Genomic DNA, 23,931 nt, shown 5'->3' with positions numbered 1-23,931 from the left:
GCACTTAAAGTATTAATCAGAGCACTTAGTAACATAGTTTAACATATCTGGTATTTGCTCTGATTCCTTAAAGGCTTGATGACCTCAGCCTTTTTAACTCTTTACTATTGCCATTGATATTCCTGTTATGAGAAACTCTAGCCAAGTATTTTCCCATTGACTAGGAATGAGAAGCTTGCCCTAAGACAGTTTAGAAGCATCTGCTAGTACAAATGCTTTTCTCTGTACTCTAATAGGCATTGTTATAATTCAAGACCGACCTCACCATACAAAGCCTTACTTATTTCCTCACAAGTTCTGTGTTACTTGAGATTATGATTGTTAGCCTTGTTTACAATATCTCCAGGTAGTAAAACACTGGAACTAAGGCAGACTGGTTGTAGGACACTCATTTACATGAGTTGTCATGGATTACTTCAGATTTGTCATGAGGGGTGCGTGTGATATGACAGTAAAATGTGTTCTAAAATAGGTGATGCATAACTTATGTGTAGACAGTTTTTAAAACTGATTCCCTCTTTCAAAATTACTTAAGTATTGGAAGCTTAAAATGCCTAATATCCACTTCAGGATGAGAATGGCCAACAGTAACCCTAGTGTACTATGAAAACATTTCCCCCTGAAAATGTTAATGATAATTGAGCATTAAGTAATTTATATTACTTATGAAAATAATAATATTTGAAGAAGAAAAGTTTGCACAATATGCATTTTCAAAATTGAAGGCATAGTTCTTTTTAGAGGCTGGCTAAGTAGTGATGAAACACACACACAGGGTTGGTGGGTTTGTTCGTTTGTTACAGCCACGGGGGTTGATGAAGACTGTGAAGAAAATAATTTGCCCACCTAGTACAGTCATCAGAGGAAGAGAGAAACCTTTCTAATAAAGTTTTAACATTTCATCTCATAGGGGAAAGTAAACTGACCAGAGTCTATATTTTTTGGCTCTTGGTTCAAAACTGATCTTATAATAAAATCACTTAGACTTTCCATCTATAAACTACAATCAACTTAGTTTTTATACTACCATTTTTTATTGAGAGGCATAGTGAATCAAGCAAGCTTCTTTATTAAAAGTAGTTGTGTAAGTTTTTTTGTAAACTCAAAATACACAAATCACTTTTAAATTAATTAATTCAGGTATTTATTCAGGAAGCTTACTACTAAGCACACATAATGGATCTGACCTCCTAGATGCTTTGAAAAGATGCTGAGAAAAAGCAGCCCGATGTTCACAAACTGACCTGATGCTGAGGCCTCAGTGTTACTGGAACGTAAATGGTTTCTCAGAGCACCAGTAGGCAAGGCTATGTTGGGAGCATTATGAGATGAAACAAGACCATTTTGTGATGCTGTCTAAGCACAGACAAAAAGAAGGTCCCCGTGCCACCCACAAAATGCCACATATTGCCTTCTCCCAGCTAATCGAATGACCGCTGCTGCTCTTCTGGTTATAGTTTTATCCTCACTCTGGTCTGTTCTCCCTATAGAGTTGCTCCTGCTTTCTGGCCCCATCTGGAGTGAACCCCTCCTCTGGAGCCTGCCCAAATCATAAAACAAAATCCCAAATCTTGTAATAAGCTCTTTCTAAAACCCTCTTACAGAGACACCTCACAGTGCCCCATGGTGAATTTTTTGGTTCACTGCAACAAAAATTGAAACCAACTTGTCTTACTGTAGGTGTGTTCCTGGTGGCCTTTGGCTAGGGGACATAGACTACCAAGAACGCCCAATCCCCAAGGAGCATATTTGGGCAGATCTTATCCCCACAGCACTTTTTAATAACAGATGCTGTTTGTTTATTATGTACCAACTTTGTGCCAGTCAGGCCTTTAACATACTATATTTAATCTTCATCCTATAAATTTGTATTACTTATTTTCCTTATTTTGTGGATCAAGAAACTGGGGGTTAGAGAAGCTTACTAAGTCTCATTGTCAGTAATTGCTGTCACCCAAGTTTTGAATCCAGATCTGATACCAAAGCACCCAACCTCTACACTTTTATCATTCCATTGTGCATATAAAACTGAATGTAACAGATGCTAAAGTAATCCCAGAGCCCTTTAATTTCAAGTGTTTTGGCTTCTGATAGTCTTCATTGTCATTAATTAAATAGTTTTGCGGTGATGATGAATTTCTGCTGCATCGTGTTGTTGAGTAAGTCTACCCCACCTTGATAATAAACGGCTACAGATGACTGCACAAATTTATGTTTTATACAGTTGGGTTAACCTTTCTGTGGTTCACTAAAATTATACATCTCGTGTACACCTGCTGGGAATGTATCCAATACAGGTCTATTTATGAGATTTCTCTTAGATGGGACTAAAGTCAGTAAAATCACAACTGCAAGATGATGCAATTACGATTATTTGGAAAGGTAGACATACTAAATTTTTGTATGGAGTTTAAAATCTACTTTTACTAGTCAGATATGTGACTAGGCTTCAGTAACCTTATCTGCCAGTGCGGACCATAATGCCCACACCTTGGGCTTATAACATATAAAAGTACCAGACACACAGGGGATGCTTAATATTATGAGCCTTGCCTTCCAGGGCTCTTACCACTTCCTTGCTTTCTCTGTAGTGTATTACAATTTAGAAGTAAAACAACAACAACAAAAAAAACACTTGGAAAGAAGTAAAATCTGTTGGCACTCTATTCTTTCTGTATCAGAAGAGAAGTTTCTATCAGGGATTATGGAAAATATTTGTCTTAAAGGCCTCTTACCACATACCCAGAGATGTATTATCATACATTGTTTTATTTAAGAGATGTAATTTATTATGCTACTTTTTGTCCATCCTCAATCTGTACCTTTAGTGTAAATAATTTTGTGTTAAAACTAAATCAGAAACTTACGTAATAGTTGTCATAGGAATTTTATATTTTTCTGTTAGAGAACTTAAAGACCAAATAAGAATAATAAAATTCTAAAATTTTTTCATAATAAACTGTAAGTGAAGCCAGAATTAAATTGAGCCTATACCTTCAGATTAGAAAAAAATGTGTTCAGTGCATACTGTTGTGTGCAAATTTAATTGGATTAGCTGTGGCTGTCATAATGGTGGAAGTACACTTGTAAATGTGCGTTACCAACCGATACCCATTTCTTTGTAATACTTGTTATTCAGATGTTACTTTGGCTAAAATATTATATAAATCAACATTTAATCTCTGTTTAGTGCTTGTGTAATTTTAGCAACTTGAGATTTCTGAGGGTTTTAAATAGCTTTAAAATGTCAGTCTAAACAGTAGTACTGGCCATAAATTCTTGCCTCATGAAAATATTTTCCCAGTCTTTCAGGTGAGACATAAAAAGAAGCAAAGCTTTATTTTTGTCTGTAAAACAACACCCAATTTCTTTTTATAAATGATAGAGATAAAGTTCTGGTCAAAGTCCAATTCTCATTCGTGTCTACCATGGTAAATTTGCCCCTGCAGTTTAAATTTGGCTTAGTATTCTTTTGCTGCCTTAAATTGCTATGTGGCATTTCTGTATTCTTGTAACCACTTTCGTATCCAGTCCCTCTGGTAAGTCAAGTTTTCTATATCTCTTAAACTTTGCAGTTTAGTAAGCATAGAATAAAGTCATTATAAATGTCTTGAAGGAAGGAGCACCCTAAGTAGGTTAATAGAGTGAGAGTGTTTATGGCCATCTGAATTTTACCAGTCATTGTTTTAAAAAATAGCTATTATAAAATAAGACATCTTCCATAGCAAATTGTAAACAGTAACATAAATTGAACCTACAAACTAGGTTTTTGTAAATTGTCAGATATTACCTGTTCCTCTTATTTATACCTTTTATTTTTCAGGTATTAAAAATATATAATTATGGTTGTATTTTTAAAAAAAAATTTAGTTTTTTTCTATAAACATATACATATTATGTTATTCATTGAGATATTATAAATATATAAGATATTCCTTGAGTTATGAAGTCTTTTTATGTATTTAAATTCAGCTCATTAGAACTTTTCTTGTAGCTTTAAGGAAAGACCAGTTTTAAAACTTGACCTAAAAATATTAGCCTTATTTTTTAGTTTTATAGCAATAGCAAATCTCAAGTAGAAAAAAATGACTGTGCACTTTAGGTGCTATAGAAGAGTTTCTTGGAAAATAGAAGGTGAAAAATAAGTAGCAAAGAATTCTCTTGAAAAAGATATAAACTTAAGAAATGCTGTAATACATAGTAGGTCCAAATAGGATTATTTATTTTAATATGACAAATGTTCAGTGGCCTTTTTAATATACAAAATCCATTCTTTTATATTTAAACCTGATTATTACTTGTATCTATTAACGTAAAATTAGGTTGACTGTGAAATCCTCCTCTACTAGCACTTTGAAGAAAAATTATTCTTGTTTTACAATAGAAATTAAAACTGTGGTCAAATCAGTGTACTCTTTTTAAATCACAAGACCTGTTTTCAGTAAAATAGGTTAAAAGGACTCAGTAAGAATAATATCTGTACTTGTTTTACCAAGGGTAACAGCAGCATTTTAAAAATAAGAAATCTATTTCCTGACTGGTTCTCTTTGGTGTGTATTGTTATTCTTCTTACACATTGTGTAAAAGGGAAGTAAGCCTAAGCAGCACCACCAGTCATCTGAGTGCCAACAGCTTGTATTGTTATCTTATTCAATGAGTATTGATTATGTGGTTATTGTATAGTCAGTCATTTCCTAAATCCTGGGAGTATAATACAGAAGTACATATGAGATTATTATGCTTTTGCAAAATCACAAACTTTAAAAGTAGTATAAAGCACTTCTGGATCAAATTGAAGTTTATGTAGGAACAGACTGTAAATACAGCCAAAACTGAAGGAGAAAAGTCTGCAGTAGGGTTTAAGTCACTATGTGTGTTTTATATAAGAATTTTAGTAATTAGATTACGTGTGCCATGAAACGAAAAAGTTTGAAAATCGTTGGACTAAGTCATGTAAATTTGCTGCATTTAACTGTTTTTGACCTATAAAAGTGGCAGTTACATATAGCTCAGCTTCATACATGCTCTTTGCACTATACCATACAGTTCTTGAATGACTCTATGTCCAGATTAAAAGCAGGGAGGGAAAAGGCGTTAGGAACTGTCAGAGGAGGGACATTCTGTATAGGTAAGGTAAACCTGCAGATGGAAGTTCAGAAATGCCAGGGTGAGAATTTCAGAACTGACCCAATAACAACCCATAAACATTTTGTGTGCTGCACACTGCTATAGGCATTCCTCATCCTTGAACTTGGAATTAAATATTTGTGCTTCTTTAGTTGTATGCCACAACTTTTAGCATGATTAGAGTTAAAATTCAATTCAGATATTTTTTAATTTCCATTTTTTTGACCAGTGAGTTATTTAAAAGTGTCTTTAATGTTAAAACATGGGATTTTTTTCAAGATTAATTGTGAATCAATACAAAAAGATCAGTTTATATGAAAATAAATTTTTTTAAGATCTGTTTTATAGCTTAGTACATGATCAGTTATCATGAATGTTCCGTGGGTGCTTCAAAAATACATATTCTCATTTTTCAGACATAAGGTTCATGGAGTTTAGGTTATGCTATGTGTATATTTTGGGTTTTGGTCTGATTTTATGTATCATTTACAGAGGATTAAAATACCTCACTATGATTGATCGTGAATATTTCTCTTACCATTTTATTGCTTTATCTGTTTGGAAGCTATGTATAGGTATAGCATATACTGTTATAAGCACAGCATGTAAGTTTTGAATTGTGTTATCAATTGAATCATTTATATCTCTTTTCCTAATAATTTTTTGCTCTAAGATATATTACTCTGATATATATATATATATATAACTTTATTTTGGGTAGTTTTTGCCTGGTTATCTTTTTTCATCCTTTAGCTTTCTGTTTTCTCTATCTCTGTGAATCATATATATCTCTTATAAATAGCATTTAGTCTAGCCTGGCTATCTGATTTTTTAAAAAATGTCTTAACTGAAGAGTGTAATGCATTTATGTTTATTATGACTGCTAACAAATTTATTATCTCTTATTATATGCTTTATTTCTCTTTTTCCTCCTTTATTATCTTTCTTTGAATTCATTAAATATATTTCTCATTCCATTCTTTTTTAATCTGATTTCGGAGTTAGATATCTTACTACTAGTAGTGATTACCTGGGAAATTTTAACACTCATTCCCAACCTAAAGTTAGTATTTTTACCCTAACTGTAATTGATAGGAAGATTTTTAAATTTACATTCCTCTTGCTGATGCTGTTGTTATTCAGATTTAAGTACCATCTTATTTATTTGTTTGGTAATTCTTTAAATTAGTCATTGTTTTCATTGTTTAATATTTTCAGTATATGAATCCATACTTGTGTTTACCAATAATCCTGATTTCAACTTAGCCATTCTATTAGGGAAGAATTTTTCTTTTCCCTAAAGAACATGTTATATAAACCCTTATGGTAAGAATCTATGAATGATAGACTCAGTTTTTGCTCACCTGAGAATGTTACTCTGACCTCATACTCACATTTTTGTTGGCTAAATAATTCTAGGTCTCAGTTATTCTATTTTATCTGTTTGAAGGTAATTCTACTTTCCTCTTTCTAGCTTCCCTTGTTGCTATTGCGAATTTTTCTGGTAGTTTATAGATAATCTATCTTTTCTTATGGCTGCTCTTTACGGTCTTCTATTTGTTGTTGTTTTGAATTTGATTATAATTTGCCCTGTGTTTAACTCAATATAGGTTTTCTCATATTTTTTATGCTCAGGATTTGTTATGGTTGGTATTTGTTATATCTTCCATCAGTTCTGGAAATTGCAGATTCACAGTGGATACATTTTCATTCACCCCTCCACCCACAGCCACTTCCAAGATAGACAGATTTACATATTACCTTCTTTTGTAGGACAGGGTTTTTTTCCTACTTCCTTCTTTCCCTGAGAGTGAAGCCTTTCTTGGGTTTTAGCTTTAAGCATGAATGAGATTCTCTAGCCTGGCTTACGTCCTACCAAGGCCCGAGACTTCACACCTATTCCTCTGAGTGCAGGAGGCAGTCCAAACAAAAGCTCTCAACCATTAGTGTTCAGTGTGTGTATGTGTGTGTGTGTGTGTGTGTGTGTGTGGTGTATATGTGCAGCCTCCTTAGAGGATTTATTTGGGTTTTTTGTTTTGTTTTTGCAAGAGTGTTTCAGGACTTCTCCTGAAAAAATAGAATTCTGTCCTGTGCCTTATGATGGAAATTTTTTCTTGTCATTTAAAAAAAAAAAACTGTCAACTTCCTACAGGTGGGCAGTAGGTCATCCAGTCCTAGCATCAGAATGATCGCTACTGCCCCAGGACCAACCTCAGAAAAGCCACCTCGAAGTCATCCATGGACCCCTGATGATTCCACAGGTGACCAGTCTATTTCCTAATTACCATTATGAAGTTGAATTTACCATGTTTATTGTCATTTAGTTGTGCCATTGCTATAATCTTTATAAAGGCAGGCATTGTACAGTAGTTTAGATTTTCATATTAATAAAATCAAATATTTAGCATTAACTTAAAAATGTCTTTTTGAATACTGACACAGAGACCAATACCTAACATCTACAGAATGGTAAAAATAATTATCTTCATGTCAGCCTTTTGTTTTAAAGATAGTAAGATATCAGGTACTCGAGTGAGAAAAAAATTTCTGACTATGACCTTTTAAAAATCAATTTTAAATTTAAATAAGGAAACTTCATTTCAGTTATATAAATAGTGTGTTAACTAAACCTTTAAAAGTCTGTTAAGAGTTATTAAAACTCCCTAACATGAATAACTGGTCAAAATGTTAGCCTTAATATCTAATCTGGAGTAGTTTCATTACGTGCAAGCAGGAAATTGTGCGCCGTAGTGGAATTAACTTCTCCTTAGCATTAGAAGAATGCCTTGATAAATACTTGGCAGTATGCTCCTATAAAAATTATTTATATGGTATGATGTCAGAGAAAAAATAACAATCTCTTAGACCTTGGAAAATTAAACCATTTGGGATTTTATATAAAATCAACTATGTTATTAATAGTGGCAATTAAATTGAAATTTAAAAATTAGATTACTGTGTTTACAAACTAAAATACTGCTTATACATATTTATAGATATTTGGCATGGTTTAGTCAAATTTATAATTTAATTTGAAAAATTAACTGGGTGGCTTTTCTCTGTCATGTTAAGATGGAACTATGTTTAGCCAGGGGTGTGTACTCTGTAGTTTTAGTAAGTTTAAATTTAGTGGTAGCAGAAACTCTTCTAAGTTTCACCCCTAGCACAGCACAGCCTAGGATCACTCAGAACATTTACCACTTCTCAGCACATGTGCAAAGTTCCCCACAACGTGCTTCTCCTCACAGGCAGACAGGGAAATGCTCTTGACAGATTTGATCATCAGCAGTCAGGTAATACCAGCTCTTTTTGGTTCCTAAACCCTCCAGTGAAGAAGTACTCTCCCTGACATTATAGTGTTTGCTTAAACCTGGTGCTCCACATGGTGGGCCCCCTGACTTCAGTCTGGACTAATCCAGACATACCAGTCACATGTGACAGATTGTGAGTTCATGAGGGTAAAATCGGAACTCTCCCACACACACCTCACTTAACTGCTGGGTTTCTGCTCCATGCGTTCTCTCCCGCCCTTCTAACCCCCCTTTCATTTTTTTTTTCTGGAACCTAAAATACCATAAAATACTAATAGCCAGAAATCATACATAGGTCCAGCTTGTGATATTAACTGAATTTTTTCTTTGCCTTGAAATTATTGCAAATGGGTGGTCTTTATTTTTTAAGTAATAGTGAATACAATTTTATAAGTTGAAGCTCTAGTTTAAGTTTATAATTAATGACGTTCAGCTTTGTACAGTTTCTAAGGAAAAGTATTGATAATCAAGTTATCAATACTTTTTCTTTGAAGGCCTACTGACTCAGGAAAAAATTAGAAATGCATACGTAAGTTAAAACAACTTAATTAGTTAATTTTTTAAAAAGGGGTGAGTTTTCTGTGTAATTTTCAGAGAAAAATAAAGCGTATGATGATTTAATAATCATAGCATATAATGAGTACTCTTGGGTTTCTGGGTTTCTATTTATAAAATAGTGGAAATAAAAAAATAAATAAAAACAAATGTGCCCAAGAGTAACCAGTGACAGTGATGGCTAGACCTAGTAGGGGGAGCCACAGAACATGGGAAAACTCCCTGAGGAGAGTTTCTCCTGTGCTTAGCACTTTGCCAAGGTAGGAGTATGAGACATCCATTGCTTGCAGTCTGATTAGAGCATTGTAATACTGACACATTAAAAAAAGTCATCATGCTGTGTGATCAGCTACTAAATTAAGGTAAGATCTGGCAGAGTCTGTGACTTTTTTGTAAAACTGTGAGACTTGTTCTTTAGTCATAAGGCAGAAAGAAGACAACATTGCACATGTATTTAGAAAATATGAGATGGTTATAAGTATTGTTTTTGAAAGGCCAGAAAAGATTTTTGCCTAATTTAAGCAAACAAATGTGAATCTCAACAGTCAGGAGATGAGATTAGATTTGATTGGCAATTCAAACATTAAAAACCAAACCCATGGTTTATCCTTTGCTGTCTTACAATCAATTATTGCTATTACAGACTTAAAAACTAAATTTGATCTGTGTGTAAGTGAGAAAGTAAAACCTCACTTCTTGGTTTTAGAGAAAAACCAATATTCAGTAAAGGACCTTATGTTCCCTACCACTGAAAGGCTTTAATTGTTTGAACAAATTCTTGGACTTTTTTCCACCCCTAGAACATTGTGAAACATTGGTATATTATACTTAATTCTAAAATACATATCAGATACAGGTTACTGACTTAATAAGATATATCAACTATCAAAAATTTAAGAAACTAATAGGAGTGGGAATGTTTAATTGAAAACCTTATAAGACTGTTTTTCCTATAAAGTCAAGGAGAAGTCATTTTCATGCAGTTTTAACTTTGTGGAAAGTAGTGTTCTGTGGGAGCGTAGTTTGAAACTGCTATTGGGGGTGAGGAGGGAGTTGGTCAGAGAAATAAATTAACTGTACTTCTTACTGAGCCATTTCAGAAAAACATTTATGTTAGCATATGATTTTAGGGTAAATCAGGCTCTCCTAGGCAATACTCTCCTATCTTTAATAAACATTACTTTTTCAACCTGAAATACAAACTTGAGTATTTTAAAATGCCCTGCCTTCACTGTTCTTCATTTAGTGTCAATAACAAGAATAATAATAACCATCACTGTCGTGTGTTGAGTGCTTACTGTATGCTAGCATTGCATAGTATTTCTTACATGCATTATATCATGTGGTCTGATTTAGTTTAGCTTTTGGAGTTACAAGCACATTCTCAATAGTTAAAAAAAAAAACTAGACTATCAATCAAACCATCAAACTGTTAGTTTTTCATCACATTGGATGCAGTGCCTTGGTGTTACCCTGACCTTGCCTTTATCCACACTACTCTTCGAATGAGTTACTTGTCAGAAAAAGGGCTAAGCAGCAGCCCACTTGTTTAGTTCTTTGTTCTCTACTAACAGTAGAAAAACAGCTGCTTCCAAAATGGGAAAATCCATATTCACAGTTATCCTGCCTGCTTCTGGAACTGTTGTGCACAAACATTAATGTTGGGAAGAGACAATTGCATGCTTCTCAGGCAAGTAGTTAGGGCAGTTTTACCTCTTTTGAAATACAAACAAAAGCTACCTGTTCAAATAGTTGGATAAAATTTGACTGGTTCAAATTAACCCATTTAACTGTTGAGGCATGCCTTCGAGCCAGTGTTTATGTGTGTAATGTACTCCCATCAATAACATCTCTCATTTTCTGCAGTGGCTCTCATTAGGAGGGGCGGGGTTGGGGGCTCACACTGGAATCTATGGAAACTGAAGGTGACCCACTGGAAGAGCATCTGTCTCTTGCTTTCCCCTTTTCCCTGTTAAGGAACACTAGTGTGGCTAGAGTGGAGACAGCCCGGTAGTAAACCTCGCGTGATCAAGGAAGGAAAGAGATGTGGGTTTGTGTAGGTAGAGTGAGTGTGTGAGGACTGAATTTAAAATGTAAAGGGCATTATTCTGGAATAAATATAAAGGGTACTATAGTCATGGTCCTGTATAACCACAAAAGTGTTAAAACAAGAGTAAACTTAAGTTCTGAATTAACTCTGACAAAAGGACACAGAATTTTCTAGGGTGTGGTTTAACACTTATTTTTAAATGATTATTACTTTAGTATGTCACTATTTTTGTTTTTAATTAAACAGGGGCTTACAAGCTTTCATTTTATTTAATTTATAGCCAACTTAAATTGAAAGTATGATTGCATTCTAATTATCTGGTAATTGGATATCCTTTGTTTATCTTTAGAGTTCAAAACAAGATTCTTCATCACCAGTAACAATAACTTATGTGTTATTTACTTTAGGAAAAAATACCAGTATTTCATGCATGTTTTCCTACTTTTGTTTATAAGAATTTATGAAAGAAAATGAATTATTGAATTATGAAGTATTTCATGTTTTTATGAAATAAAACAACATGCTTGAATTACAGATACCAATGGATCAGATAACTCCATCCCAATGGCTTACCTTACACTGGATCACCAACTGCAGGTGAAGGAGTACTCTGCTTTCTCACTCAGTGTTTTCTTAGAAGAATGTGGACGATGTATCTTTAAGGCTGACAGCTGTGTTTTTGTCATGTATATTCATTTATTTATGCTCTCAGTGCACCTCCTTATTCTTGTTAAAATAAACGAGTCTTTCAGTTAAGTTAATCAAATCTAAAATTGGCAAAATCATGTTCTTATCCCAACAGTCATGTTAAAATACTCTCACATCTTTAAAACTGCTAAGAATAGCATTTTTGTTGTTTACTTTTAGTGCACTAAAATATGAAATTCATATAAGCTCATTTGTACATAATAAATTTGGTGATACGCTGGCATTTTCGTAGTGACTAAAAATGTAAATAATGCACTGCAGTGTCTCATGAGTATGAGAACTATAAACACATTTTGGTATAATACCCTTGGTAACCTGGAAGGTAAAACCAGAGGCGAAGCGCACTCTAGGCATGATTTTATGGAATAGCAAGTGTTAAAACAATAAGTGTAAATTTAAGTTCTGAGTTAACTGTGACCAAAGGACACAGATTTTCTAGGGCATGGTTTAACACTCACTTGTAAAAGATCATTACTACAGTGTTATAAAAATATATCACACTGTCTTAAGTCTTAGCAAGATATGAGATTTAGTTTGTGTTTTAACTTTTTTTTTTTTTTTTTAATTTTCAGCCTCTAGCACCATGCCCAAACTCCAAAGAATCTATGGCAGTGTTTGAACAGCATTGTAAAATGGCACAAGAATATATGAAAGTTCAAACAGAAATTGCATTGTTATTACAGAGAAAGTAAGTTATCTTTCATGAATAAAAATTAAAACTCATTAGTATTTTGAGTTTGAAATATGTTAAGGCGCAGTATTGTTTGAAGACATGAAACCATTTTTAAAACTAATTATTAAGCATGTTTCTAGCTTGGATATTTTATATATGTTTGTGTTTAAGCCCTTTTTGGCTATTTTTCATGCAAAAATAAACCCTTTTTCCCTGGCTCAGTTGGTTAGAGTGTCATCTTATGCACCAAAAGATTGCAGGTTTGATCCCCGGTCAGGGCACGTACGTAGGTCACAGATTCAGTCCCCAGTCCAAGGTACATACCTAGGTTTCAGGTTCAATTCCCAATTAGGGCATATAACTAGGTTGCTGGTTCTGTCCCTGCTACTAGAGGCAACTGGTCAATGTTTCTCTCTCACATCGATGCCTTTCTCTCCCTCTCTCTCTCTCTCTCTCTCTCTCAAATCAATAAATACATCCTCTGGTGAGGATTAAGATTTTTTTAAAAACTCTTTGACTATATCATATTAGTACTGAGGAAAGGAAACTGGTGGTACATAAATGTGTTTAGTGTTCTCAGCATTTTAAAGTTAAAAGCTGTTTACATTTATTGTTCTAAAGACTCGTTCTCTTGGACATAGGTAAAATAATTTGATTTACTCATGTTCACTTGTGCTTTATCTTAGAAACATTTTGTGGTTACATTCTTTCCAGGAGCATGGTTAGGAGAGTAGAATAACTTGTTAGTGGGCTTTATTTCATACCTTATGAATGTTTTTCTGGGGAGTTTTATACTCACACATGTTTTTTTCTGAGAGTTGTAGAAATTGTCTTTGTCTCATTTTTAAGAAATATAGTACTATTTTCATATTCCTTTATTTACAATTCTTTAAAAGAAAAAAATGCTTTAGTTTGCTTAAGCATGGTCCTCAGGAAGTTTTATGCCTCCGAAGCTGACTTATGATGGTAGCTGACATGGAGTTGTTGCGGGGAAAAACTCACAGAAACTGTGTGCATGCATGGTGACAGAGTTTCCTCTGTTAGTTTCCATCAGACAAGTAAAAATTTTTGTTTTCTGCACTAATCTATGGAAAGTTCTCTGTTTGTACTTCAAAAACAAAGAAGGGAAAGAATAGTTTCATCACAATTTGCTGATAACAGTGATTTAAGTGAATTCAAGCTAGTATCTTAAAGGAAATAAATACAGGGTGGGGCAAAGTAGGTTTACAGTTGTGAGTGTGTAAAACACAGTTTATCCTTGTATTATTCTTTGTTAATTATCATTTTATTTTTCATATTAACAACTATCAACCTACTTTTGCCCTATCCTGTATTAGAGTCTGCAAATTGTAGAGCGAATTATGGAACTGTTGACACTTCATGTTAAAAAAAAAAAAGAACCTCTATATTTCTCACTTCACATATTTAACCTATACTTTTTCCATAGTTTTTTTTTAAATGTTGGGACTTTTTTTTTTAAGGTTTTACTTACTTATTTTTAGAGAAAGGGGAAGGGAGGGAGAAAGGGAAAGAAACATCAGTGTGTGGTTGCCTCTCACATGGCCCCCACTGGGTACCTGGTCCACAACCCAGGTACATGCCCTGACTGGGAATCAGACAGATGACCCTGTGGTCCTCAGCCCACGCTCAGTCCACTGAGCTACACCAGCCAGGGCCTTTTTCCATACTTTAATCATTTGAAAGAGAAGTTCTGTGCAAGAAAACCAAATACTATCTTGACAAATGTGAAATCATGACAGTTTTAATCAATTTTAAATACTTATTTTAACTGAGAAATATTACTAGGAAATCATTTTGAGGACTTTTTATGAAATATTTAAGTATATCCAGTAGCCTCACTTCAAGAGCTACTACTTAATATCCCCCAAATAAAAGGGACTTTCAAAAGTTTATAAAGTTATAAAAGACTCTGAGGGTCTTTCCTGAAAGTGTTTGCAAACTTGAATAGTTTAAAAGTGGTACTTTGTATTATTCTCACTGTTTTAAAGTAGGAAAGAGATTTAAGTTGATAACATACATAGTTTAATTACCTGGCAAATGTTGTTAGCTACCACTTTGCACTGTACTTAAGTAGGATTATGATTTGAAAGCATAAGTACATGAGTATAAAAAGTACAATGTTAACAATAAAAATTTTGTGTTATTTGTCCTATAGTCAGATGAAGCCCTTCCCAGCCTTTTATTCTTCTTTGTCAAAAAGAGTATCAGAGGAAATGTTCTGAAACTTGTGTTACACCATTTTATCTGTTTTCACTAATTATCTAAGTACAGTTACTTATTAAAAAGATTATATTTCTATGGTTACACCAGAAGTGATTGATAGTTTATATTCCAGCATGTAAATAAGTTTGAGTGCTGCATCTAAGATGGTAATGATCGACCCAGAATAAAAATTCTAATCCGTTGAGCTTTCATCAACAGCTGTTAAGGTAGGAATCTTTCCATCGTGTAGAATATCTTATTATTGGTATTTGTTTTTAGGCAAGAACTAGTTGCTGAACTGGACCAGGATGAAAAGGACCAGCAAAATACATCTCGTCTGGTACAGGAACATAAAAAGCTCTTAGATGAAAACAAAAGCCTTTCTACTTACTACCAGCAATGCAAAAAACAACTAGAGGTCATCAGAAGTCAGCAGCAAAAACGACAAGGCACTTCATGATTCTCTGGGACCGTTAAGTTTTAAAATATGCAAAAAAAGACTTCTTTTTTTTTTTTTTAAAGGAAAGAAAAACCCTGATAATGACAATCAAGAGTGTTAGCTTTTTGGCGTGTTCTGAATGCCAGCTGCCTTTATTTGCTACTTTGTTTCATCATTAATTTTTCTTTTCTCATGGTGGACATACAATTCAACTGTCTCCTTGCATATTGAGGACATCCGTGACTTGAATAATCAGCAGTTCCCAACTTCAAAACAGACACGTGAACCGTGGCTGTATGTGCATGCTCTTTGTGTGAAGGCTAGCCCAGCAAAAACAGGGGTTTCAGACTATAGCTGCTATGTGCAAACATCATCCTTTTTTCGAGGTGGAACCTCAAGAATGATTTTGTTCTTGTATCTCATCTCAAAAAGTAAATCTTTTCCGAAAGATGGTATATACCAGGTTAAAAACAGGGTATGATAAATCTAAAATAATTGGTGGTGCGTTTTAAAAATGCAGAACCTTTATAAGGGAGAGTTGGAAGTTAGGGCTTCGATGCCAGCATCCTCGGCTCAGTACTGAACTTAGTTTCATCTATAAAATATTTAAAGGTAAGTGGTGGCTGCTGTATTTAATAAAAGCATATTTCATTAGACTGAAATTTGACTATGATACATTAAACCAAGTGGAACCCTTTCTGTAGGGTATAAAGATGTTTAATTCTGTAATGGCATGTATGTGTGTTGAAACTGTAAAGCTTTATGACTCTAATACTGATAGCTCTTAAATGAAATTAAAAGGTAAATCAGCACTATCCAACTTAAATGATCATTCCTTCCTGTAGTGATTATTGGAACGTTTTACTATATATTTGAAAAAGTGAAGAGAAATAATGGAAATAATGGCTCCAGAAAAAAGGCTTGAACTTAGCTACTGTTATGATACCAAATGGGTAAAAAACCTGGCAAATCAGGAAATGTTAGTAAGGAAGTGAAAGTAATTATAAATTCATCAAGTATCCTACTTATCAATATTGGAATAATTGATTTTCCTAGCAAGCCCTTCCTAGAATGTCTGTTGCCTTTCAGTACTTTTAAGGGAATTTCAACACTTACAAAGAAAAAGTTTTATATTGTTAAAAATAACTTTGCTACCAACTTTGAAAATAAAAGTAATAATAAAACTTCATTGAAGTAATAGATGATATGAGATCTATTTTTTTCAGTTGGTATTAAAATAAATCATATTTTGATACCAGTACAAGGTGTCTTTTAAATAAGGATGTCATCAACCTCATTTTTATAACATTAATGTTTTTGAAGAAAAAATTAAAACTGAAAGCATAACTGCTGTGATTATTAAAATTATATAATGGTTGTATTGTAGTTTTGCTCTATTTCATATAAGCAAGTTAATCTAAGAAGTTATCAAACTATTCTTAAAAATGCTAAAGCAGGTAACTTTTTCTTTCGTTATTTTTTCCTTCTCCCACTGAGTTTTATAATGTATTCTTTGTGTATACAAGCAATAAAAGTAAAGGACAGTTTGTACTAAACTGTGTCATCTTTAGCTTCTTCAAAATCTGCTATTAAATGTCTACTCTCACATCATTTAAAAAAAGGAGGGTTATCATTTCCAAATAATTTGATTACGTAGGTGAAAGTAATCCTGGGCTTTGACATATTAATAGTAAAATAAAATTGGCACAGAAGTAACTGTAGAGTAAGGGAAAGCATGACTCGGCCATAGCACCACTGCTTGCGTATACATCTGCCACTCCACGAAAAGGGGCCCAGTCAACGTTCAGAGGTTTTTCTCATTATCACAGAGGAGCGTGAGGTATCCAGACATGGATGCTAAGGCTCAACTTCCATTAGGGTTTAGATTTTGATTCTGTTTCTTAATCATTAATGTGGTTTTGCTCTACATACATAGAGGGAAAATTTTTTATTACTGTAATTATTACATGCAGTCACTTCATAAAAATATGCAGATAGGTAAATGGAAATAGTGTTTTGAAGTCATGATACCGAATGTGAACAGGCTTTTGTACACTTGATTGTTTTTCTATAGTAAGTTGCTAGAGATTTTCACTACTGTAATTGTCCTGGACACAGGTGCACTTCAGCCTTACTTGGTTTTTAAAAAGTTGTGTTGCTATGCTCATACTTTGTAAGTCCTGATTATCACTGATGGTCAGAGAAAAGGATTGCAGTGATTGCTGAAGTCCACAGCCAGTTTCATCAGTATCCTTACCCATCAAACATTCAAAGAGAGATGTTTTTGGGGAGCCAATTTTTTTATTCTGGTTTTACCATGTATTCTAACCCTTGTTTTGGGGTGGAAATAACAGACAAGTAGCTAAAAGCCCCCAGTCTAAGAAATTCACAAATAGTCCCCGCACAAGGGTTCTTGCCTCCAGGAAAGGAAATAAAGCTTTTATCTAACCTATAGGGAAGTATACCTAAGCAATAAAAATACTTATTATAATACTTTTACTTAAATAAAAATTAGCATTAAAAGAAGGCATGGAAACCATAAAAAAGAACCTGTTCAAAATGAAGGCTACACTAATTGGAGTGAAGAATAAATTACCAGGAATCAACAGTAGACTAGATGGGACAGAATCACATCAGCAATTTGGAATATAAAGAAGCAGAAAACACCCAATCAGAACAGCAAAACGAAAAAAGAATCCCCCCAAAATGAAGATAGTGTAAGCAACCTCTGGGACAACTTCAAGCATACCATCGTTCACATCATAGGGGTACCAGGAAGAGAAGAGAAGAGAGCAAGAAATTAAAAACATTTGAAAAGATGGTAATGGAAAACTTCCCTAAGCCAAGGGAGGAAATAACCGTAGAAGTCCAGGAAGCTCAAAGTCCCAAACAAGACAAACCCAAAGAGGTTTACACCAAGACATATTGTAAGTAAAATGCCAAAGATTAAAGACAAAAAGAATCTTAAAAGCAGCAAGAGGAAAGTAGCTACCTACAAGGGAGCTCCCATAAGACTTTCAGCCAATTTTTCAACATGCAGGTCAGAAGAGATTGGCACACAATATTTAAAGTAATAAAAAGCAAGGACCTACAACCAAGATTACTCTACCCAGCAACACTATCATTTAGAATTAAAGGACAGAAAGAAAAGGTAAAGAGCTTCCCAGAAAGAAAAGGCTAAAGGGGTTTATTACCACTATACCAGTATTAAAAGAAATAAAGGGCCTTTTTTAAGAAGAAAAGGTTTAAAATATGAATAATAAACAGCCATAAAAAAGAATGAAATCTTATTTGCAACAGCATGGATGGACCTATAGGGCATTAGCCTAAGTGGAATAAATCAGAGAAAGAAAAATACAGTATAATCTCATTTATATGTGGAATCTAAACAATATAAATGAGCAAACAAAAATGGACTCAGATACAGAGAACAGATTCATGATTGCCGGGGGAGGGGCTGGGTAAAAAAGGTGAAGGGTTGAGAAGTACATATTGGTAGTCACAGAACAGTCATGGGAATGTAAAGTACAGCATAGGAAATGTAGCCAATAATTTGTAATAACTGGTGCCAGGTGGGTGCTGGGAATACTGCGGGGGCCACTTTGTAAAGTATATGATTGTCTAACCAATGTGCTATATACCCAAAACTAATACAAAATAATACAGAATGTAAACTAATTGAAAACATTTTTTAATTTTTAAAATAAATTATAAAAAAATACTTACCTTATAGCAGTACAGCTTATTGAAGAGATTTGTTTAAGTGTTGTTTACAAATGTTTGACTATTTTTGCTGATGTGTTCTAGGGTATTAAATGTCTTTTTTTCCCTTCCAAGTTTCTTTGATGTTTCTGGTTTCAGCTCCTGCCTGTAGCCAGAGATCACAGGCCATGCCTGCGAAACGTGTTTCTTTCTGTGTAGGTGTGTGGTTTTCAGCAGTCAGTTCCTGTCTTCAAATGGTAGGGAGCTCATCTTCCATCATTTAGAACATTTTATGTAAAATGATGTAATACAGAAATCCTTGTATATACTGTATAATTGAAGGAAAGTTTTTTATTTATTTTCGTTTGTAATAAAACTCAGATTTTTATTCTAAACTTGTTCCTAAAGATGGTGAATGATTTGTATCAGCAAACGAGCTGTGAGGGGCACTGCTCCAGCGGCATACTTCCCACCTTACACAAAGTCGAACACAAACTTAAAAGTCAGTATTCTTGTAATGCTGATGCTGTTATAAGATAACCCTGACTTTGGAGGGGCTGACTGATTGGCCAGTTTACACATCATCTGCCACTCAGATATTTGGTTATATGGGTGCTCTGCACAATCTCAGCAAGTTCTACTTTGTAGGAAGTACAGCATGGCATCATTGTTAAGTGATTCTTCGAATTAAAAAGTTATTTTTTTGTTATCTGTAAGTTATATTATTATATTATTTGTCAACCTGCTAGTCCCCCAACCAACACATAGGCCATGTACACACACACTCTCTCTTTTACGAACTCTGCCTTCGTTTTAATAAATCTATCCGTTCATTAACTGATTCCTGTTACCAATTTTTATTGAACACCTACTGTAATCCAAGCTGCTGTCACTGATGCCAAGTTACATGCCCATTTGAGTCATCTGATAGTTAGAAGGTATTCCCATTTCACAGATGGGAAAAGGCTCCTTAAGGTTAAGGCTTGTGCTGAGTCTGCCTCTCTATCATCTGTTTTAAGCAGAATCTCATGGAGGTGGACTCTGGCCACTGCCAGTCTATGATGTGAAGAGTATAGGCTCACACCTATTTACTGTGGCATGCCACATAGCCACCCTACCTTGAGTGAGGCTGGGATATGTCTGTTACGGGCAGACAAGCCTAACTAAGTGGGTAAGAAGCTAGGTCACTGCCTCCTCTGATTCCTCTGACCCCACCCTATGTAGTTAAAACAGAAATAGGAAAAGTTGGCCTCTCACAAGAATGCAGATGTAATTTACATTTTCATTAGTATCAGAACCTGACCAGTGTGCTGTACAATACTTAAAGATTTTCCTGGGTTCATAACTGATGCAGCTTGGGAGAATAATACTTCACAATGTAAAGTTGGAGTATTTTAGTTGGAACACTAGTTGGGAACAAGACTTGAAGTAATTTATATTCAATAACAGACAATCCACCTTAGGAAACAAGTTTCCAGTTCATCTTGAGTGAATGAATGAATGAGTGAATAGAAACTTTAGCTGACATTTCACTTATATATGGAATCTGTGGAACAACATAAACCAATAAGATACAGCCTCAGATATAGAGAACAGACTGACAGCTGTCAGAGGAGAGGCTCCTTGGGGCTGGATGAAATAGGTGAAGGGATTAAAAAATAAAAGAACGAACTTTGTTAGAACAGCCCATTATAATGAGGAAAAAATTAGCCATAAGAAGAAAAACTGTCAACAAACTGAGAGATACTATTAGAAAGAAAGAACAGAATTAACATTTACTGAGAGTGCGGTTTCAGGCATTTCCTAGGTGTTATCCTTGCTTTAGAGAATCTGAAGCCCAGAGATGTTTGAAAACTTGCCCAGCTAATAAGTGATGGACTCCAGTTCAAACCCAGGTCTCCTAAGCCTCAAGGCATACAAAAATCTCAGTTTAGAACTTGTAATGCATTTTCTTACAGATTTAATAAAGGAGAGGAGAACTAAGTTACTAAGCTCGTTCAAGAAACTATTTGGTCTTTAATGGAAATGAAATACTAATACCACTGGATGGAACAATCCCAACAGGGGAAACAGAAAAATTAAGTGGTTGATATTCAGCTGTTGACACTGGGGATTTTACCCTTTTTGATAGTTCTTTCCTTTTCTATCGGATGTTTCCCAGCAGAAATAAAAACCAAGAGAAAAGACCACTGTGGACAGGTGAAAAGGGACCACACACTAAACCTGACAAGCTCAGGGGAAGCCTGCATGGCAGCCTTTTAACTCAGAGACCTAAAATAACCACAAAGGATGGTCTAAAATTGGATCTCACTAACCAAAAGTAGTTTTTAACAGCTAGTTATGTCCTAGGCTAGAATCTTCCCTGGCAAAAGTCGATCTTCAATGCACGCTGCCCATCTATTGTCTTTTTGCATCTACAATAATATACCTTTAGAATGTCAAGGTAACTTCCTTTTAGCACAGATAGCGCAGAGCAGAGACCACAGATCCCCTCATTGTCAGTGAGTTGACTGTTGGCTGTTTACTGTCCTGTACCCATTCGTGTAAAAGAAGCACATGTCTACCATTTTACTTTTTATCCGGCCCCAGAGGTTTCCCCACTTTGCTTTCTCCCACTTCCCTACTCTGTCACCAGTGGATTTCATGTAACCTATTGTACTTATGTCTTCTCCTTTGATCGTAATGTATAAAGCAGGGTGCAGAACTGCCCTTTTCTGGAGCATTTTCTTAATACGTTGAGGTTTTGCTTCCCAGCAATTGTCAGTTTGGCTCAAATAAACTCATAAAAATTCTTACAGGTTTAGACATTTCTTACACTGACACCACCTTACACACAGCTCCAACCATGTTTCTCTGGCAGGAACCCAGGGCCCTGTGCCGTGGGTGCAAAAGTCGGAGCCCTTGTCTGAACTCTATAAGGACAGTGTGGGGGAGCTTCGTCCAGCAGAGCTCCCCCAGCCGCCGTGGATGAGAATACGTCTACCACATGATCTGCTTGGGAAGGAGGGCTGACCAGTCTCTCATAGGAGAAAGGCGTTTAGCTCTTCTCTCAATGGACACACTGAGTTTAGTTTGCATAGGGATGCATATCAAAGAAAGGAGGTATGGTTTACAGATAACATTTCTGTCTTTTTAACTCAGAGTCCGGTGACAGTGTGACGCCTATCAGCTTTAAAACCTTGGGAAGCAAACTTATTTTGTGCTTGGACCCTTGACATTTAAATTGAGGGCATTCTTAGCAAAGCAGGTTTCATAGGACTTTATGCATTCTTTCTTAGGCCTGACTGCCCCCCGCCAGGAACCGTTGGTTTGACACAGAGCTGCACCCCTCTTTGAAATTGTTTCAGACCTGAGTCAGGCGGCAGAACCTAAGCAGCCAAGATATAAGAAAAGTTTTTAGATAGAATGACTCAGGCTAGATAAAGCTGAGGGGTGAGGGTCTTTGTCCCTCCTCCATAATCCCCTGAGTCTTCCTGATGGTCCCTTCAAGGCTGCACCTATCTTAGGTTGTCCCTTCCTTGAGGAATCTTACCTGTCATTAACTACCTAGCCACCCTCCAGGGTGAAGTAAAGGGAGCAGAGACTGCACCCTGGCCAGGAGGATAAGTTTTGTCTCCTTAAATCTTATGTTCCCAAGGTCCCCTAGCCGTGGGGCCTTTTCGCTGTTGGCAGGGTTACAGCTTCTGAAACCAGGCAGGATGGTTCCAAGAAGGCAGGAACTTTCCCTCACTACTGGCCCCAACCCGGACCCTGCAGTTGAGGGTGGACCTGAGGGAGGGCGTCCAAAGGTTCTCCCACAGATTTGATGAAGCCCATTACCAACAAGAGGAGGGAAAAAATGAATAAGAACTTTAATAGCTTTAAGTTTTGGGGTTTTTAATGCACATTCTGGGGGTGGGGGGCAGCCTCTGGAATTCTGCCTCACTATACAGAATAGGACCCAGGAGCATACTCTCCCCACCGCCCCCTGCCCCCAGTTTCCCAAGCGATTCTGTTGCATAGACAAACTTGAGAATTACCTGCACCATAGAGTGTATATAAAGAGTGCTGCAACTGTAAATTTTTTAGACCAATCCATCTGGTATTGTGAAAGCTAGAATGACTAATGTGATATTGTGAGGTATAAATATATATTTGGTCTTGTTCCCTGTTCCTTGCACACAGCTCTTAAACCCTTGGAAATTTTAAGTGGTGAGAGTAATACAGGTGTTTTTGTTATGTTAATGAGGTGACCTTTTGGAAACCCTGTGGGTAATGCAGGGGTGGAGACTATTGCCAGGGGAAATAACCCCAAGGTTAGAGAATCGGAACTGTTTGTCCCAAGCCCAGACCTCCATGTGAGGGGAGAGTGGCTGGAGATTGAGTTCAGTCACCAATGGCCAGTGATGGAACTGGTTGTACCTGTGTAATGGAGCCTCCATAGACACCCCAAAAGAACAAGGTCAGGCGAGCTTCCAGGTGGGCGAGCACACAGAAGTCCAGGGAGAGGGGCATAGCTTGGAGCACGTAAGCTTCTCTCCTTCTGCCTACTGTCTTTTCCATCTGACTGTTCCTGAGTTACATCCTTCTATAATAAAAGGGTAAGTAAAATGTTTCTCTGCGTGAGCTGCTCTAGCAAATGAATTGAATTCAAGTTGAGGGGCGTTGGAACCTCTAAGCTATAGCTGATCAATCAGGAGCATGTATGAAACCTGAATTTATCATCGGTGTCTGAACTGGAGTTGGGGTGGGTGCAGTCTCATGGGACTGAATCCTCACCTTAAGAAATCTGATGTTTTATCTCTGAGTAGGTAGTGTCAAAATGGTATTAAATTGTAGGGCACCCAGCTGTTGTCCAAGAATTGCTTGGTGTGGGGAGGGAACCCACACATTTGAATTTGAGTCAGAATCACTAATGAGTCAGAGAAAGATAAAATCTGCCATATTCCAGGGATTCACAAAAAATAAAAAATAAGAGCATGGAGGTGAAGATAAGATTAGGAAAGACACAGAGACAGAACTTCCAAAAACAATGGAAAGCCAGCTCAAAATGTGTTTAGGTAAGTGGAGGCTGAGGTTAAAAAAAAAAACAAAACTGCCTTTCTATATAAGAAGGGATACCTGAATAACAAAAATCAAAAAGTTTAGAATATATGAACTTTGT

At 35.7% G+C, this 23,931-nt stretch overlaps 1 protein-coding gene across 2 annotated transcripts in view; it reads left to right on the top strand.

The window, feature by feature from the left end:
• The window catches only part of MAP3K7 (mitogen-activated protein kinase kinase kinase 7), a 60,175-nt gene extending 42,390 nt beyond the window's left edge, over window positions 1–17,785 (top strand). For both annotated transcript variants that reach the window (XM_028508815.2, XM_028508816.2), the window contains 4 exons: window positions 7,280–7,388; window positions 11,579–11,640; window positions 12,324–12,439; window positions 14,927–17,785. In XM_028508815.2, the coding sequence (XP_028364616.1) occupies window positions 7,280–7,388; window positions 11,579–11,640; window positions 12,324–12,439; window positions 14,927–15,107 (468 nt within the window). In that variant the 3' untranslated portion in view covers window positions 15,108–17,785. The remainder of the gene's footprint in view (window positions 1–7,279; window positions 7,389–11,578; window positions 11,641–12,323; window positions 12,440–14,926) is intronic.
• Window positions 17,786–23,931: the final 6,146 nt, after the last annotated feature.

This window comes from Phyllostomus discolor, chromosome 4 (assembly GCF_004126475.2).
Source record: "Phyllostomus discolor isolate MPI-MPIP mPhyDis1 chromosome 4, mPhyDis1.pri.v3, whole genome shotgun sequence".
In the NCBI taxonomy this organism is placed as follows: domain Eukaryota; kingdom Metazoa; phylum Chordata; class Mammalia; order Chiroptera; family Phyllostomidae; genus Phyllostomus; species Phyllostomus discolor.
The sequence above is the reverse complement of the archived record's forward strand: the minus strand, read 5'-3'. Positions and strand labels throughout refer to the sequence as shown.